The following is a 17,917-nucleotide window of genomic DNA, read 5'->3' as shown; positions in this document are numbered from 1 at the left end:
TGTCAGTTGAAGAAGAAGAAGAAGAAGTGTTTTCACTCTCCAGAGAATCATTTCCACTTTCAACATCACTATTTTCAAAACCAGTTACGAATAAACTCATCTATGCCGCGCTTGGATGCCGCCACGATTATTTACGAGTGGCAAAATGATATGCTTTTTATTTTCCGTATTTCAGCTCAGAGTTACTATTTACACAGAGAAAATAGCTTCAGGTATCATCTGACATCAATCGGGTAGGTTGAAAACAAAGAGAATAAATCTCTCCGACCAGCTAATTGCAATAATGAACTTATAAATGTTCCGTGCAGCAGGACGGAAGTGTCCATCAAAGCATGTTACCGCTTTACTATCGCAATGGGCGCCATAATAATTATTTCTCCTGAAATAAATAACATCTTTCTTATTTTTAAGAAAAATGCATCGTTTGTAAAAAGATATATTTTTATTTCATATAAAACTGCTAGTTTCACATCTATTTCGCATAAATTTTATTTCGCATTTTGAATCAATTTCGCATTTTATCGCTAATTCGAAATTGCTAAAAACCACTCGTACGGGTCATATAAGATGAAGACACATACACTGACAAAGTTTCAACATATTTCGCATATATCGCAAATGTTAAAAATCACAAACTCTACTAATTATACTTTCCTCACTCTGAGGAAATGTCTTAATTCGTAAAGATCTATAACACGAGGGGGGAGGGGTGACGTTGGTTCCAAGCGAATGTTACAGATAGCAATGTAGCGGGCACACAGTACTCCCTGCCATTGGAACTTATCTCAGAAGTATTCTCGCAGTGGGCGACGATCGTGAGTGGACTGTTGCCAACTGCCCCATTCCTGAGCAGACCAACGATGTGGACGAGGGGAACAGGGTTGACTTGTGGTGGAAGTGCAAGAAGTAGGCTCTCCACACCCTTCGCAGAATGTTTGAGAGATAAGTTGTTGCCAAAGAGTACAAGGAGTTTACAGTATGGTGCCTGTAAACCTTCTCATCTTAGATTTTAGAAGTTCTGTTAAGAATTCTTGACCAGTACTGAAGGAAGATCTGTCTCTCGCTGTTTAGTATAGTTCAGGATGTGTTACGTGTTTAATTTACATGGAACTACATGCTTGGACCTCTGCAGCTGGTGCCGTTCAAAGCTCTTCTCCCTAATGATCCCCTCCTGTGGGTGGGGGTGGTAGAATAACACCCACGGTATCCCATGCCTGTTGTAAGAGGCGACTAAAAGGGGCCCAAGGGGCTCTGAACTTTGGAGCGTGGTTTGGCGACCGCAGGGCCCTTAGCAGAGTCCTGGCATTGGTTCCACTTAGTTGTACCAGACTCCTCACTTTCATCTATCCTATCCGACCTCCCATGGTCAACTCTTGTTCTTTTCCGACCCCGACGCTATTAGGTTTGCCATGGCTAGGGAGTCTTTCATTTTCCTGCCCTTCTTGGCCCTTGTCTTTCTTTGGCCGATACCTTCATTTTTCAAAGTGTCGGATCCCTTCTTCTTTTCTCTGATTAGTGTTATATAGAGGATGGTTGCCCAGTTGTACTTCGTCTTAAAACAATAATCACCACTACCACCTTACGATCCCAACTATTTAACTGAAATACGTACACAGTGCACTCCCTATAATTCGCGGTAATTATGCACACACTTCCGCGAATTATCCGCAGTCATATTTAAGCCTGGTAAAAATACAACCATAGGTTAAAATAATGAAATGTATTTTATGAACAAGCAGAAAATAATTACAACACTTCACATTGTATTGTAAGACACACTAGAGAAAAATTACAAAATGCCATGTGGATTATGCCAACATTCGTATCTAACGAAAAAAATTCAGGTCATCACTTTTTGTTTCTTAGAAGATTGTTCATTTTTTCTAATTTTGGATCGTACATTTCTCAAGAAAACAATATCTGATAATGAAAATTCATCTCTTTTTCTATGTAAGCGATAAGTTTGTTTACAGAGACACTAGCTTGACTTTGAGAAACTTTTGGAGTCTCCGTTGCATCACCCCCACACTCGATATCATCTGAATTTCAGTCTTCCTCAGCAACTGTCAAATTCCGTACAATATCCTCCTCGCTTTCATGTCTGAAACCATAATCGTCCTTATTGACGTCTAACCACTCAATAATGTCACTTTCTTTTGCATCTTGGCATTTATCCAAGTTTTTCAGTAATGATATCGTAGCAAGACTACGTTGCCCATTCAAAATATCGTCACTGAAGCCGGCAAATGCTTGCTCTTCACCTAGAACAGTTTCCATGATCGTGCGAGCATAGTAGCGGTAATTTTGTCCCACGACTTATTGACTACATGAAGAGCATCCAACAAACTGAAGTCCTTCCAAAATGTTGGAATATTGATCCCTTCCTCAACCAATTGCTGTAACAGAGATGGCCTGTAGTTCTTCTTTAAAGCAGCAATAATGCCTTGGTCCATAGGTTGGAGAATAGAAGTTACATTAGGGGGAAGTTATTTCACGTAAATATCACCTTCTTTAAGTTCACTTTCGTGTGGATGAGAAGGCGCATTGTCAATAAAGAGCACTGCTTTGATTGGCAGCGACTGCTTAATTAGGTAGGCCATCACTTGTTTCAGCCGGGCTGAGTGGCTCAGACGGTTGAGGCGCTGGCCTTCTGACCCCAACATGGCAGGTTCGATCCTGGCTCAGTTCAATGGTATTTGAAGGTGCTCAAATACGTCAGCCTCGTGTCGGTAGATTTACTGGCACGTAAAAGAACTCCTGCGGGGCTAAATTCTAGCACCTCGGCGTCTCCAAAAATCGTAAAAGAGTAGTTAGTGGGACGTAAAACAAATAACATTATTGTTTCACAAAATGGTTGTGAAACCAGTCCTTAAATATCTGTGTCCATCCACGCTGCCTTTTGATGGTAGTACTGCAAAGGTACATTCTCTCTTTTAAAACAACGGGGTTTTCTGGATTTCCCGATCGCTAATAATTTTAATTTTTAATCGCCACTTCCGTTAGCATATGCCGTAATGGTTATTCTTTCCTTGGATATTTTGCGGCCTGGGGCTTGTTGCTGTTCTTGTTGCATCACTAATGTTCGGGACAGTAAACATTTCCAGTACAACCCTCTTTCATCTGCATTGTAATGTTGTCTAAGGTCAAGCTGTTCTTTTTCAGTGAATGATTGAAATTCCTGTGCAAACTTTTCAGCAGCACCTGTGTCTGCGCTGAGACGCTCTCTGTGAATAGCAATTTCTCGTATTCCATAGCGTTTCTTAAACCGCGTGTAGCAGCCAAAATGCTTTAAAATCGCCTTTTAAGCCAAGAGCATCGTGAAAATGTTTCGCTTGCCCAGCACACATTGGGCCGGACACAGGAATACCTTCCGCTCGTTTCTTATTAAACCACCGTATCATGGCTTCTTCTAGATTTGCATAGTCCGATTTTCTCATTGGTTTCCAGGATGGTGAACGATCACAATTCTGTGGCTTGGTTCTAAAGGGCCAATGTCTCTTTTAAGTACTAAACAAACAGTTAACGTTTAATTAAATAAGCCCTTGCCAATAATGTTAGATTACCAATAAAGATTAGAGACCTGGCAATTTTTAAAGAATACTATAGAAAAAATTAGTGTTTAATAAGGTGACCTCCACAAAGAAAGTATAATGTTATTTAAAGTTAGTTGTTGAAAAAAATAATTGGAAAACTATAAGCAAAACTTCAAATGCTCATAGCTCAAAAACAGGTTTTTTGACATTGGCCCTTTTAGAACCAAGCCACAGAATTAGCAGAAAATTTGATGAGGGTATCCTTTTGCTTCTTCATGTCCTCACTGTTGTTTCACCCACACCAAACTCGCAGTCTAACTTTGATGACACCTCGCCTTTCTCCAGTCTTTCTGTAATTTTCAGTTTTTCACTTTTCACCTTTCATATTTCGTTTTTTGATCACTCATATTGAAAACTCTTACTACTGACTTATTCGAAACTTTCCGCACTCTGTTCACACTTCTCAAGTACAGTAGCCTATAATTAGGGGCCTTATTTTTTGTTAACAACGATATGCACGAATTTTTTAAATATCTTCCTTGTCTATATATGACTTCCCAGGTACTAAAAATAACTTATTTTAGCAAAATGAACTCGCGAAATATCGCGAAATTTTATTTATTGCGCGAAATGCGCAAATAATCACGAAATATACACCACTTGGTGTGAGAAATGCGAAATGGCACCGGAAGAGCTCTCCAATAAACGTTTAAATGCTTCTGAGAACTTGACTATCGTAGTTTCCTTCTCTTTTGCTTGATAGCGCTGTATATTCTCCACAGAAATGCATACAAAGCGGCACGCACTGTGTATCGAAAGCATGTGTAATCAGTTCTGCGATCTCTAAGGCAGTCGGAAAATATCAGTATCTGTTATCGATTACAGCAAATAGCGTTGTGGTCGTAACAAGATAGAAGACCACTCGTAGATACAGCAATGCGCAATGAGAGTTAGTTACTTACCAACATTTATCGGCAAATGTCCAACATTTAAGTATAAAAATGCCGAAAACTGAAGTCGCAACAGATTTTCCGAGGGCCCAAGAATACAACAGTGAGGGGTTCTATGTATTTAAAGCTGCAAGAAAGATTCTAATGTATCTATAGTGTTCCGGTAATATTCTTAAAGTTGAAACGTGCGATATACACTGCAGAGAATCAGAATGAAGCAAATGAATATAATTATAAGCGGCAAATAACAATCGGCGATACCTTACAGATCGTAAAGGTGTTGAAAAATAATAGAGAGCAATTTGTAATAGTCACAAAAAAGCACTCATGCAAGCCAACATTCCTCTAGAAAAATCGGGTAATCCTGGCATGAGGAAGAGAATGAATATAAAAGGAAAGATAAATAATACTGTCTTTACTGTAAAATATGACGGTATTGGCAGGCCTATTGTAAATATATCGCCTGTTTGAGTAGTAATATTGTTATTGTTTTTATGTCCCACTAACCACTTTTACGCTTTCCGGAGACGTCGAGATACCTGAATGTTGTCCCGCAGGATTTCTTTTACGTGCCAGTAAACTAGTGACACCAGGCTGACGTATTTGAAGTCCAATAACGGACCATTATATTGGTATTTGAAGTCCTTCAAATACCACCGGACTGAGCGAGGATCGAACCTGCCAAATCGGGGTCAGAAAGCCAGCGCTTTAACCATCTAAGCTACTCATCCCCGACCGGGGAAAAAGAGCATATCCATGAACATCTTCCAGATCTATATGACTTTGCAAAATGCACTGAAAGCACATCTGGTTGAGGAAGTGAAAGAAGACGGTGTTAGCAAAGTTTTAGGAGGTTTTACAAAAGACCACAGTGAATTTGCATCCAAGTGTTCGCAAGCATTATGGTTTCCGACATCTAAAGGCTTGGTTTCTCAGAACCGACGCATGCGAGGTGCGAGGCCCGCCTCGCACAAATCCGGACTACACGAACTTATGCAAGTGGTTTCTCAAGCTGCGCGGTGCGCAGTGTGCGCAACCTCGCAGTGAGACCTCGCAGCGTCACCGCGCACTGATTCGTCCGGCCAGATTTGTGCGAGGCGACAGCAGTGCGAGGCGACATTATTTCTGTTCTTGTTTTTACTGTTTTAAGCAACACGATGGGCTTTACGGACGAAGTGGACGAGGAACTGATTGAAGAAGTTCGAATACACCCAGTGTTGTATAACTTACAACACAAGAGCTACAAAAACAACGTTGTGAAAGACAACTTATGGAAAATGATATCACTGAAGTTGGATAGAACAGCTAATAAATGTTGCTAGTTTTATGTATTATACGATGATCTTGAGAAGGAAAGAGTTCGTAAAAGTAGAAACTCCAAAAAACGGACGTACCAGACGATTAATGTTAATTTACTGTCATTTGGAACCTCCGTTCTTGGGATTCTTTGCTTTTACATTGATGTGGTAGCTGCCTCTGTGGATTGGTGGTAGGGTGTCTATTATTATTATTATTATTATTATTATTATTATTATTATTATTATTATTATTATTGATGTTACTTATAACAAATATGAGTTCAGTTTCAAAGAATTAAATAATTAACAGATTTAGAAATGATATATCAACCAATAAATCCATTACCGGTACTTTAATATCAAATATGCCAATATATATAATTTTACAAAATTTGACTTCAGTATTGTTCATTTCATAAAATCACGTGTTTTATTTTAATAACGGTGTTCATTCTGTTATTATGCTAATTGGGTCACAGAAAAAGTAAACTATAGGTAAACAAATACATGTTTGTCCGTTAGAAAAAACTTTCACTCCACCCTGTTAGCATATTCTCTTTGTCATACCGATTCTCTCTCCCTGCTACAAATATATTTCTTGAAGCTGTCTCTTATCATGAAAGCATCATGTGTAGAATTACCTCCGTTGTCAGCTGCCAGAGGAATCATATTTTCTTCTGTTAATTCCAAATTGACAATAAAGTGTTCATTTGGGCAAGGAATTCGCTCATTGCGGAGAAGGTTGTGGATGATACAGGCTGACATCACAAGATCATCAACAGTTTCCATTGATACTGCTATAGGGGTGAAGAAAACCCTCCAGTACTGACACATAATCCGCTTCCTCTTCCAACATTAGCGCACAGGCTGCGAGACGTGCTCGGCAACTTATCCGCTTCGCAGCCTGGGAAACCACGAGCCTCGCAGCGTCATTGGGACGAAAGTACGCAACGTCGGCCTCGCACCTCGCATGCGTCAGTTCTGAGAAACCAAGCCTTAATGTGGTCAGCAAGAGGAGCTTCTCTGCTTACACAAAGACACTTTCTGACTGTCGCACAACCCTGCATCATGATATTGTTGAAACCATGTTTAATTTGTACATCTAAAAATGTAGGCTATGTTTAAATATGTATCACAGGGCAGATCACCTAACTTCATTTCGAAGAATCAATGATTAATATATTTATTTCTATAACAATTTGCGTATTTGGTTTTTCTAAGATTTAATAACAATGATACATTACAAGAGTTTACTTTAAAAACCCTTATCACATAGTTAGTTACATCTACCCCATTCACTACCACAAGGAAGATTTCGCAGGAAACTTCGATCGGCATAACAATTTATTTCACGAAATATTGTCAGTTTTAACACCGAAATCAACAGTTTTATTTCACCAAAAAATAAGGCCCCTATCTATAATACACTCGCTGCCGGCGCACCTACTCTTCACTTGGCTTACAGTTCAGCGACCTTGGGCTGTAGGGAAAGGGAGGGTAAATTCCGAGTGCATTCCTCTTTCATTGTCTCTGCTTCCAAGATTACGGTAATCTGTGCTGTGCCATGTGCAGCAACATGCTCGAATGTTTCCAAATTTGCAGCATTCTGGCAGCAGTGTGCATATACGTCTCCTGCTACATCGTAGAGAAACGAAGTCCAGTCTCCTCAAATATCAAGGATTTCGTCTCAACGCATCGCATTAAAATTCTTTTAAACTAGGCAGAGATAATTTTAGTCAGTGTGATTAGTGGGTGTATGAATTAATTCTTTAAAAAAAGTAACTCTCTGAGACCCACGAATTAACTGCAAAGTGAATTATCGGGAGTGCACTGTAATATAAATACAGGGTCTTAATTTATCCTTGGCAAGGACTTTCTCGTTCGACCTTGGCCGCCGATAACAGGCCACTACCAGCCGCTGGCACGCGCTGTTTCCGGCACTTCCTGCAGTTGCTGAGAGCTAAGCTCCGAGTAGTAGGGTGTTCAAAGAAGCAACTGCGTACTGTATGTCATATTGTATAGTGTTTTATTGTGATTGTGTATAGTGTTGTAATGTATGTGAATATTCGTTACGTGAACGTGTATATCTGCACAATGCTTACATTAAGTGTAGAAAATTGTGTGCTACTACAAGACAAAAGTTTCGAGCGAAATTTCCAGGGAGACCCATTCCTATCATTCAGACAAAATGACTGGCCAAGAGATTCAAACGTACAGATTCAGTAAACACTAAAAATAGACGCGAAGGTGTTATCTCCTCACTGAAGCGTGTTTGGTACGAGGTTCATAAGTAAAAATCTGTGGCCTCCTCGTAGCCTGGATTTGACGGCATGTGATTTTTTTATTTGTTGGAAATGTTAAAAAATGTAGTTTATGGGAACAATCCTCACACACTAAACTTAAACAATATAAGAGCTGCAATTGCATCTATCAACGCTGAAAGAACTTGGTAGAGTGACCAAAAATTTCATTAGGAGATGCTGATTATGTTTGGCAGTGCATGGGGAACATTTTCAGCATAAACTGTAAAAATGGTGAGTAAAATGCATGATAATGATTTTGAGCACCGTATTCTGCCGTACATACGCACGTGCGGCAGCCGGCAACTGAACCGTCACTGGCGGTGAAGATAGCATTGAAGTTTGAGCCCTGGTATTTGTTGCTTGAATTTTTGAAGAGTTCATTCTAGTGGTTAGAAGTTGAGAAGTGAGCCCATTGGGAATTTAGTTGATATTATTCGAGGAGTAAGTCTTTGCAGGATTCTTTCCTCGCACAGGAGTTTCCCTGGAATATCTTCCTTTCTCCGGCTTATGCCAGTTATTTATGGGGTCGCTGGAGCCACCCAGGCTCATTTTGGTTTTGGCCAGGGGTTTTTAAGGCCAGAAGCCCTTCCTGATGCTACATGATATTTTTAGATTTTAGATTTTTAGATTGCCAATTGTACCCCCCCCCCAGTTGGAGAAAAAATTCCGATACAATGCTGTCTCTATTAAAGTTTAAGATATTTTCCAAAAGTTAGAAGAATATGTACTCTGTACAGGTGGTAATTTATAGTTGATGCTAAATGTTTAAAAACAGAAATTGGTATTTGAGGTGTGCTCTCATTTTGTAATAAATGTTTTTCCTTCAGTTTGCAGTCTTGTTGCTCGGCATCTTCTGTTTTGAGTTGGCTGGTGGAATAACAGGCTACGTTTATAAGGATGCAGCTGAAGAGAGCTTGGAGAAACTTTTCAATGAATCATTGCATAAATATGAGGAGCCGAGCGTGAACCGTTCTTGGAACATTGTTCAGCATGATGTAAGTAATTTTTTTTTCTAAGATTGATTTTTATTTCTGTTTGTCTTTCCATACATATGACGGTTGCTTACTTAAAATTTCAAACTGAAGAGTGGGTCTAATAATTTCTCCTTAAGGTTTCTTCCTGTAGGAAAAAGAAAATTGTTTGAAATGTGATATAAGCCTATTTTGCTTCTAGCATATTTAGTTATAAAGTATTTGAAAAATTTATCTGCCTGGAGTTACTTTAGGTTATAATTACTGTACTGTTCATTTTTTTTCCTCTGCTCGTTTTATGTTGCACTGACTCATACAGGCCTTATGGCAATATTGGTGTAGGACAAAGCTAGGTCTGGGGAAGAAAAAGGCAACTGTTTGGTGTGAAACTCGAAAAACTACAGAAAAACGTCTTCAGGGCTGCCGACGGTGGTGTTCGAACCCAACATCTCGCAAATGCGAGCATAACTGCTATGTGACGCAAACTGAGCCACCAGCTTATGCGGTACTGTATATACCGCCTAATTTTATGTTCATTGCTAGTTAAAGTTTTGCACAATTGGACTTGAAACGTGACTAATGCATTTCGGTTTAACACACATGTTAAGAGGCTAGAAGAGGGAAGGATGCTAAAGCAGATGATGGAGACCCAGTCTAAGGTGGTTGAAACCAATGAAAAATAATATAATTAGAAAGGAAAAAAAAAAAAAAAACAGAATTGCAACGGAGTTAAGGAGGAACAGTGGTTGGTTAAGGGCCCTTTCACACGATCCACTGCTTGCCACGCCACTCCACTCCACTCCACCAGAGGTGTGGTAAAAGGCCGGTAGCGTTCACACGAGACACTTCGTGTGGCGCAACCTCCGTCCACTCTCGTCAACAGCAGGCTGCTGTCGACCGGCCTGAAGTGTCTTCCACTCTGGGCGACCGGAAGCTCACTCATCACTGAATCAGATTAGCTCGTTCAGACAGTCAACATATGAGCTACAAGTTCGAAGATTTCGTTTCAAAATGTCGGTTCTATTCATAGATACTGAAAAGTTAATAATAGAAATACAAAATCGGCCTTGTCAGTGGGATTAACGAACGACAGACTATTCAAATAAAATAAAAGGCTTCAAATGTGGAATGAAGTTTCCCATGAAGTGATTCCACTTTCTGCCGAACTGGACAACTCCAAAGAGAGAGAAGTTGATATCTACAGTAATAGGCTATATGTGTTATATGTTGACAATTTTCGATATTACAATAACATGGGTCATTGAAAAATAATTATTCAAGGCCTTTTAGCAGTCTTCATTTCAAAAGAACTGCTTCCAATTAAATTACATAACATTTTCTTATTCGGACCGAACACGATAGCCGCTGTCGCTTATGTGCCGCCATTATCCAGTATTCGGGAGATAGTGGGTTCGAACCCAACTGTCGGCAGCCCTGAAGATGTTTTTCTTTTTTTTACCATTTTCAAACCAGGCAAATGCTGGGGCTGTACCTTAATTAAGGCCACAGCCGCTTCCTTCCCTCTCCTAGCCCTTTCCTATCCCATCGTCGCCATAAGACCTATCTGTGTCGGTGCGAAGTACAGCAACTTGTAAAAAAAAAAAAAAAAAAAAAATTCTTGTTCGTGAGAACTACCAGTCTTATTTACAGAAGGTGTAGGTAGCAAGGCCATACTGGTAGCTCACTAAATCAGTCGTTCAAAGGGTCAACATTGTGTGCGTCACAAGTTTGAAGTTTTTGTTTCAAACTATCGGCGGAATACATTTTCTCATGTTGGTGTCCTGACGCTGTAAACTTGCTTCAAGGATTGAGAACAATTCAAACAAATTCCCACTCATACGAAAGTAATTAAGGAACATTTTTAGATCATTGGTACGTTCATCTAGAAGAACGATGAGTTCTAGGCGATATGAATTCAATGGATGGACCTAATGAACCTTAGTACTGTTCTTTCACCTCAAGCTTCTTTTCGGAAGAATAAAAATCCCAAGGATAATGTGCGCGTCCATGGACCAGATTCAAACCGAGACGCAAATATGAGGTGGAGACGAGAAGTTGACGGAAGTGGACGGCAAGTGTCTGAGAAGTGGAGTGGAGTGACGTGGCGTGGCGTGGAAAGCAAGTGGACCGTGTGAAAGGAGCCTAAAAGAAGGAGGTCAGGTGCCATAAACATCCCAACTCGGCATGAGCTGAACGAGGTAAATGTATGTCATGATGACACAGAAGTCATCCTCACCACGCAGCATCAGAGTAGGTGAATGTGTGTTCTTTGGGGCATTTAAAAGCCTAGTCTGTTCTATTATGATTGCTTGGGGTTTCTTCAAGTTAATTGACAATCAGTTCTTAGCAAAGAAGTTAATTGAACTTAAAAACTGTGTTCATTTGGTAGAGTACATGGCATTGTCTGCCACGTAACAGCATGGGCATATTTGAAGATCTTTGGTATAAAGTTAATAGTTGTTCAGTTGAAATGAAATGTCATTAACTCCATAAGCGGGGAGTTCGGTACACTCCGGCTCATTCCTAGGAGGGGAGTGATTTGCCTGATTGAAGGAAATATTGAATTACTTGCTTAGAAACGATCTTTAACTAAAATAAACTGTAGAGGGACCCTAAGAGAAATATTTCCTTGAATATACCGGTAGTTGAATTGTTGAAAAACTCTGTTAATTTTTCAATACTGTTACGAATAAAACAGTCCATTTCATTACTGTAATTTAATTCAGGATGACCCAATAAATGTGCATGCTCACGTGCGCGCGCACACACACAGTTCTAATCAACCATGAATGTCCACACTTGCTAATTGCTGTCTATTTATAAGTTTATTTTCCTTACGGCACAGCAGGTGGTCCGGCCCATTGCTTTACTTGGGGACGACTAATCCTTGCTTTCACTTCAAGTCCAGTCACCTCATACAGCAGCTGTGTGTAGACCGCTGGATTTGAACACAGCGCTGCGGGCTACAAATTTCCTTGGTTTGACTCCAGAGACAGTCTAGTAATTCAGTCACATGCGGTGAACAAGTAAACAGCAACAGCTCAATAGTATTCAACGCCAGGGTGATGCGACAGCGAATATTAAGAGGTCTATTTACCCTCAAACTCACGACACCGGCTTCCCTTGCTGACGGCTATCCTCAGTAAAAATAATAAACTTCATTGTTAGGTTCCGTATTGAGTTGAGACTATGCTTAAAGTAAATACAAAATTTTAATATTCCACCTACTCAATACTAAAAAATCATGTGATGTTTTTACAAAAACATTACAATGACATTAAAAGGTACTAGTTTCGGTCCACTGTGGACCATCATCAGCCTAGCCAAATTACAACAGTAAAAGACATAGTGATAAAAATAGTATGGAGAAATGAGAGGATCTAAAAGGATGGGATGGTGGTGGAATGACAGATAAAAGTGAAAAAACCGTATTTGCGAATAATGATAAAAGTAACAGAAGTGTTCGCAATGACAAGTAAAATCTTGTGAAGTCACAGTAAAAACTCTTGATGAGCTAGTCAGGTTGGCAGTTGCTCCTATGTTGCATGATTGACATATATAACTACGTATATGCTTCTAGAAAGTTGTAGATGTAAGTTCCACTTTTGCGTAGAGGGAAGAATTGTCCATTGAGACTAGCACCAGATTAAAAATTGACAAAGTTGAACCTGTTCTATGGTGGAATTAAAGGCTTTCTATGTTGAACAGAAGTCTCAGATCAATCGGGACCCCAATGAACCTTGCGCTGCGTGAAACAAACTTGCTGGATTGAATGCAACTTGTACAAGAATTTATTAAGTGCTTTCACACTGTGATACTGAGCTGGTTACTTCCTAATAGCAAAAGTCTGGTTTTTGTTTGGTACTTTTAAGTACCGTCAGGCATATAGGAGGCTTCATATTTAGGTAGATAAGAATGTTCACATTTTGGAATTATATCACATTTATTGTCTCAAAATATTAGTAGAACATGTTTTTCATACCTAAAACCATTACAAAAATGTAAAAGAAAAATTTAAAGCAAATATGTGTAATAAGAGCGAAGTTTCCTAATATTATTGTTCATATGTAAAACATCTTTTATACATCCTATACAGCTGACACATTATGATACTCTGCAAAGCAGTTCTTTCTTTCATTGCAGCAAAGCAAAATACTACATGTAGTAAACTTTGGATGCGGTCTTGACTGCACCTTTTTTCTCGAACACACCTCACATAACCACGGTTTTTTACAAAAACAACAAAATGATTTCCACGATTACTTAGTCTGAAATGACTGGGCACAGAAAATTCTGTTTTCCTCCTTTTTGGTAGACAAGTTTGCTCTGGTGACTTTGGTGATCTCATATCACGTGAAAGTTTTCCTGGAAGAGGAATTTCTTTCTGGTTCATCATCCTAGGGGCACATTACGCCGGAATGCCGTTAGAGGGACTTTTTCATGCAGATTACAGTATATGATGTAGGCAGTGACAAATGCTATCTCAATCATTCCCCAAAATAATCTATGCCACCATTTTTAGATCGACGGTCTAACCACATACGCCTCGAAATCTGTCAGCATGGTCCACTCCACCCATGTGTGCATTGTAGTCTTGCTCAACAACCGGGCAATGAACAGTAACGTTACTTCCATCGTTCTGTATCCTAGAAACAGTTGTGGCTTCTGTTCCATGGAAATTAGATTCTAAGCACATACTTTTACTGTCTTTCCATAGAAAAACACTGATGTCCATCAAAGGAAAGCATTACTTTCGGTTTTGGATATGACAAACATGAGACCCTCCATATGGCCTGACGGTACTTCTAAGTACCTCGCCATTTACTAGCTATATATCCACACCAGTAGCAAATTTCATCAATTTGAGTATTTTATTGCATTACAGAAACATACTTACATGTACTAAGATCACTTGCAGGTCGAATGTAACAATAGGAGCTAAGAAATAATCAATCAAAATGTCATTTGTTTACAGTGGTAACACTGTGAGTACACTCCTAAGAATAAAACGATCTCCCGCGTTTTTCATCAATACCAACCTCAAAAATGAAATATCTCTGTTTCAAGAGTTAGTTACTTGAAAGCACCATGAGGAAAATACAAGGGTAGAATTTACTGAATAATTCCAAAGCCATGAAATATGAGATGGTACTTTAAAGTACCATCAGGCAACAAAGGGTTAATTCATCATACGTGTCTTACTGATGATGACCCAATGCTGGGGCAACATGTCTATTTGTGTGTAAAGTTTAGTCATAATTGGACATAAAATATATAGTATTGACTAGGAGGATTAAAATAGTTTTGTACAATTTTGTAAGAAGTTCAACCGTCGATACGGATTTAACATGAGATTCATTAGCGGTTACATAGAGATAAAAGGGTTAGACAGGATAGGGACTGATGACTCAAACAACAATAACAATGGCTTTTTTTACTGGGAGTGGCTCGGCTGGTGCAGATCTTTTGATTTTGCGATCATAGGTGACTTGCATGTCATGATATATGATAGGATAGAGAGAGGGTAAAACCCAGTTTGGACGCACAGCCCATTCATGTTGAATAACACCAAGGTGTCTGCTAAAGCCTTAATGTCGCCATCCGACTGACAAGTCTTCATCAACGGTCACATGCCCTCACTCCTTATGAATGCTGCAGAGAGGTTTGGCTTGCAATCTAGTAATTAGAAATTGTATATCACCACCCGCTGGCTAATATTCTGATGGTGTAATATTTCCACCAATGTGAATGGAACTAAGGTTAGGTTGATACCAATATGGGACAAAAATGAGATTTATGAGTTGTGAATGGGACCATATAGACTTGATGCCTTAACGATCATGGCCATTGGGCTAAAATAAGGATTACTACATATCTAAGTACAATAAACATTGAGACATTGATTGATAGTGTGGATTAAAAAAATCGACCAGGTGGTTTAATGCATATTGAACGGATGAATGACAGAAATACCCAAATAGACTAGAAGTTATAGTCAAGGTAGACCCTGTGTTGATGAATGGACCTGGCAAAGAACAGCATTAGGAAACAGGACTCAGGCCTGAAGGATATGGCAGAAAGACGTAATCCCTCGGTCTAGTCTTCATATTTGTGACAGAGCATTGAATCAAACCTAGGGCAGTCAGGCAGGTTTATACATATCTACTCCTTGACCAAGAACACTTGAGATGTTATTTGATTCAATTTTGGGTAGCATCCAGTATGTGTTTTACATCTGAAAAGTTTCACTTGCATTGATGAGGATTTGAACCCGGGCTGCCCTGATGAGAAGCTCCTCATTTGTACCAGTTTCTTGCCTGAAAGGGAAGTGTTTTTAGAATATTTAATATGGTTTCACTGAAGAGAATCTGTAGATGGTGTTAATTGTATGTGAATTTTTTTAAAAATGTAATGGATGTGAAATTTCAGCAAAGAACGATTTATAAATGGAACTTTGTTGTACAGATGATTTTTCATTTTTCACAATATTGTTTTATTTGCTGGTGATATGGAGAAGACTGGTTCTCATGTGACTTCTGTACTTGGATACAAACTGCAAAGAAAATAAACATTTATAATTTTGAGGATTACATGAAATAAGTAACAAATTGGAGATGTTCATGGATTGATTTTGTAGGAAATTGGAAATTCCTATGGTGTAGCATTAAAATAGGATGTTATATTTGTATTAATGTCTTCCATCATATCACCATAAATTTGTAGTGTCTGGCTCCATGGCTAAATGGTTAGCATGCTGGCCTTTGGTCACAGGGGTCCCGGGTTCGATTCCCGGCAGGGTCGGGAATTTTAACCTTAATTGGTTAATTTTGCCGGCTCGGGGGCTGGATGTATGTGTTGTCTTCATAATCACTTCATCCTCATCACGACGCACAGGTCGCCTACGGGCGTCAAATCAGAAGACCTGCATCTGGCGAGCTGAACTTGTCCTTGGACACTCCCGGCACTAAAAGCCATACGCCACTTTTTTTGTAGTTGTAGCGACATGAATTTTGGTGTATACATTTAAGTATTTAAGAGGGGGGGATCAAATATGAACAGAATTTTATTTTTTATTTAAATTCATTTATTGGAAAAACACAAGGCAATTACAATTTACTTTCCACATAGTTTCCTGCTCTGGAAATGCATTTGTCCCAGTGTATGGGCAGCTTGCCCTCATCGTAAAAACCGACACGTTGGCTGAACGGTCGGTGTACTGGCCTTCGGTTCAGAGGGTCCTGGGTTCGATTCCCGGCTGGGTCGGGGATTTTAACCTTAATTGGTTAATTCCAATGGCACAGGGGCTGGGTGTATGTGTTGTCTTCATAATCATTTCATCCTCATCACGACGCGCAGGTCGTCTACAGGCGTCAAATAGAAAGACCTGCACCTGGCAACCCGAACCCGTCCTGGGATATTCCAGCACTAAAAGCCATACGACATTTCATTTCATCGTAAAAAGAACAGGGTTGTGTCACCACCCAGTTGCGCACGAAGTCTTCCACACTCATCTTCAAATCGTTGCCCTCCTACGGCTTCTTTAACCCTAAACCGGGCGCACTGGTGAATTTCGTTCACCAACCTGCGTATTTCATCTGTAGAGCTAAGAGCTACAGCCATTGCGCTGCTAGTACCTTCCAGCGAAGTCTTATCGATACTGTCTGTGTAGCAGTATCTATTCAGGAAGTTGTACGTGTCACGCTATTCGACCTTGACTCGCACGTGCCGTCATTTGGTGAACTTTCTTCACCAAGCGCCCGGAAATGTAAGTAAAATTGTACCTTAAGAGTTCTTGGAGTTTCATTATTTTAAAATGTAGACTATAGCGGAAACAAAAGTAACTACCTTTTTTTTTTTATAGGATGAAGTTTGTGAAGGATGAAAACATACAAACGCTGTTACAAGAATTATCTGATGAGGAGGAAGGATCTGAGGGAGATGAAGTTTGTGATATTTTTTTTTATGGTGAAGATGAAGTGGTAAATTATTCAGACATTCATCATGACAGTGAGAGTGAACAAGGTGATGTAGGCATAGTTGATAGCTATGAACACGACGAACTAGAGAGGGATTTTTTCTGTGGGAAAGACGAAACAATGTGGTGCACCACTAGCTTTTCCAGGGCTACCTCTAGGATTAAATAAAAAAATGTGATAAAAATCTTCCCTTGTCCAAAAGGAGATGTGAAAACAGTGTCGTGTGAAATGGATGCTTTCTTACACATAATTGATTCTTAAATGATTGATGAAATAGTTTCTTTCACTAACATATATATTGCAAGGCATTGTGAAGAAGTGACTAACAGCCATGAGCGCAATGCTAAACCTACTTGCCATGAAGAAATAATTGGTTTATTGTTCCTCACTGGTTTGAAAGGTGAATAGTACACATCTGTGTACGAAATCTGGGTGAAAGATGGAACTTGAATGGGAATAGCAAGAGCCTGCATGTCGTCAAAGAGGTTTCTATATTTGTTACGCAGTCTTCGTTTTGATGACAAAACTACTCGTAACGATTGCCTGTGAATAGATAAACTAGCAGCAGTTCGCACATTGTTGGATTCCTTTGTAGTGAACTGTAAAAAGAGCTACACACCAAGTGAATTTGTAACGTTAGATGAGAAGCTAGTGCCTTTTCGAGGGAGATGTGCAGTTATACAGTTTATGCCAAATAAGCCGGCAAAGTGTGGTTTAAAATTCTACACCCTGAATGATGCTAAAACTTTTTATACTTCATCCCTTGAGTTATACCGTGGCAAGCAACTCCTGGCCCCTATGATCTCTCTAATAAACCTCTACATCAATCAAAGAATAAACATCGAAAGTAATGATAAAGTATGCAAGGTGAGGATCAGGAAAGGAG

At 39.5% G+C, this 17,917-nt stretch overlaps 1 protein-coding gene across 1 annotated transcript in view; it reads left to right on the top strand.

Moving 5' to 3' along the window:
* The window catches only part of LOC136864553 (CD63 antigen), a 144,789-nt gene that overhangs the window by 59,298 nt on the left and 67,574 nt on the right, over positions 1-17,917 (top strand). The window contains exon 4 of the mRNA XM_067141691.2: positions 8,912-9,079. Within this exon, the coding sequence (XP_066997792.2) occupies positions 8,912-9,079 (168 nt within the window). The remainder of the gene's footprint in view (positions 1-8,911; positions 9,080-17,917) is intronic.

This window comes from Anabrus simplex, chromosome 2 (assembly GCF_040414725.1).
Source record: "Anabrus simplex isolate iqAnaSimp1 chromosome 2, ASM4041472v1, whole genome shotgun sequence".
NCBI classification, from domain to species: Eukaryota; Metazoa; Arthropoda; class Insecta; order Orthoptera; family Tettigoniidae; genus Anabrus; species Anabrus simplex.
Note: the sequence above shows the minus strand (reverse complement) of the source record. Positions and strands in the feature narration are given on the sequence as shown.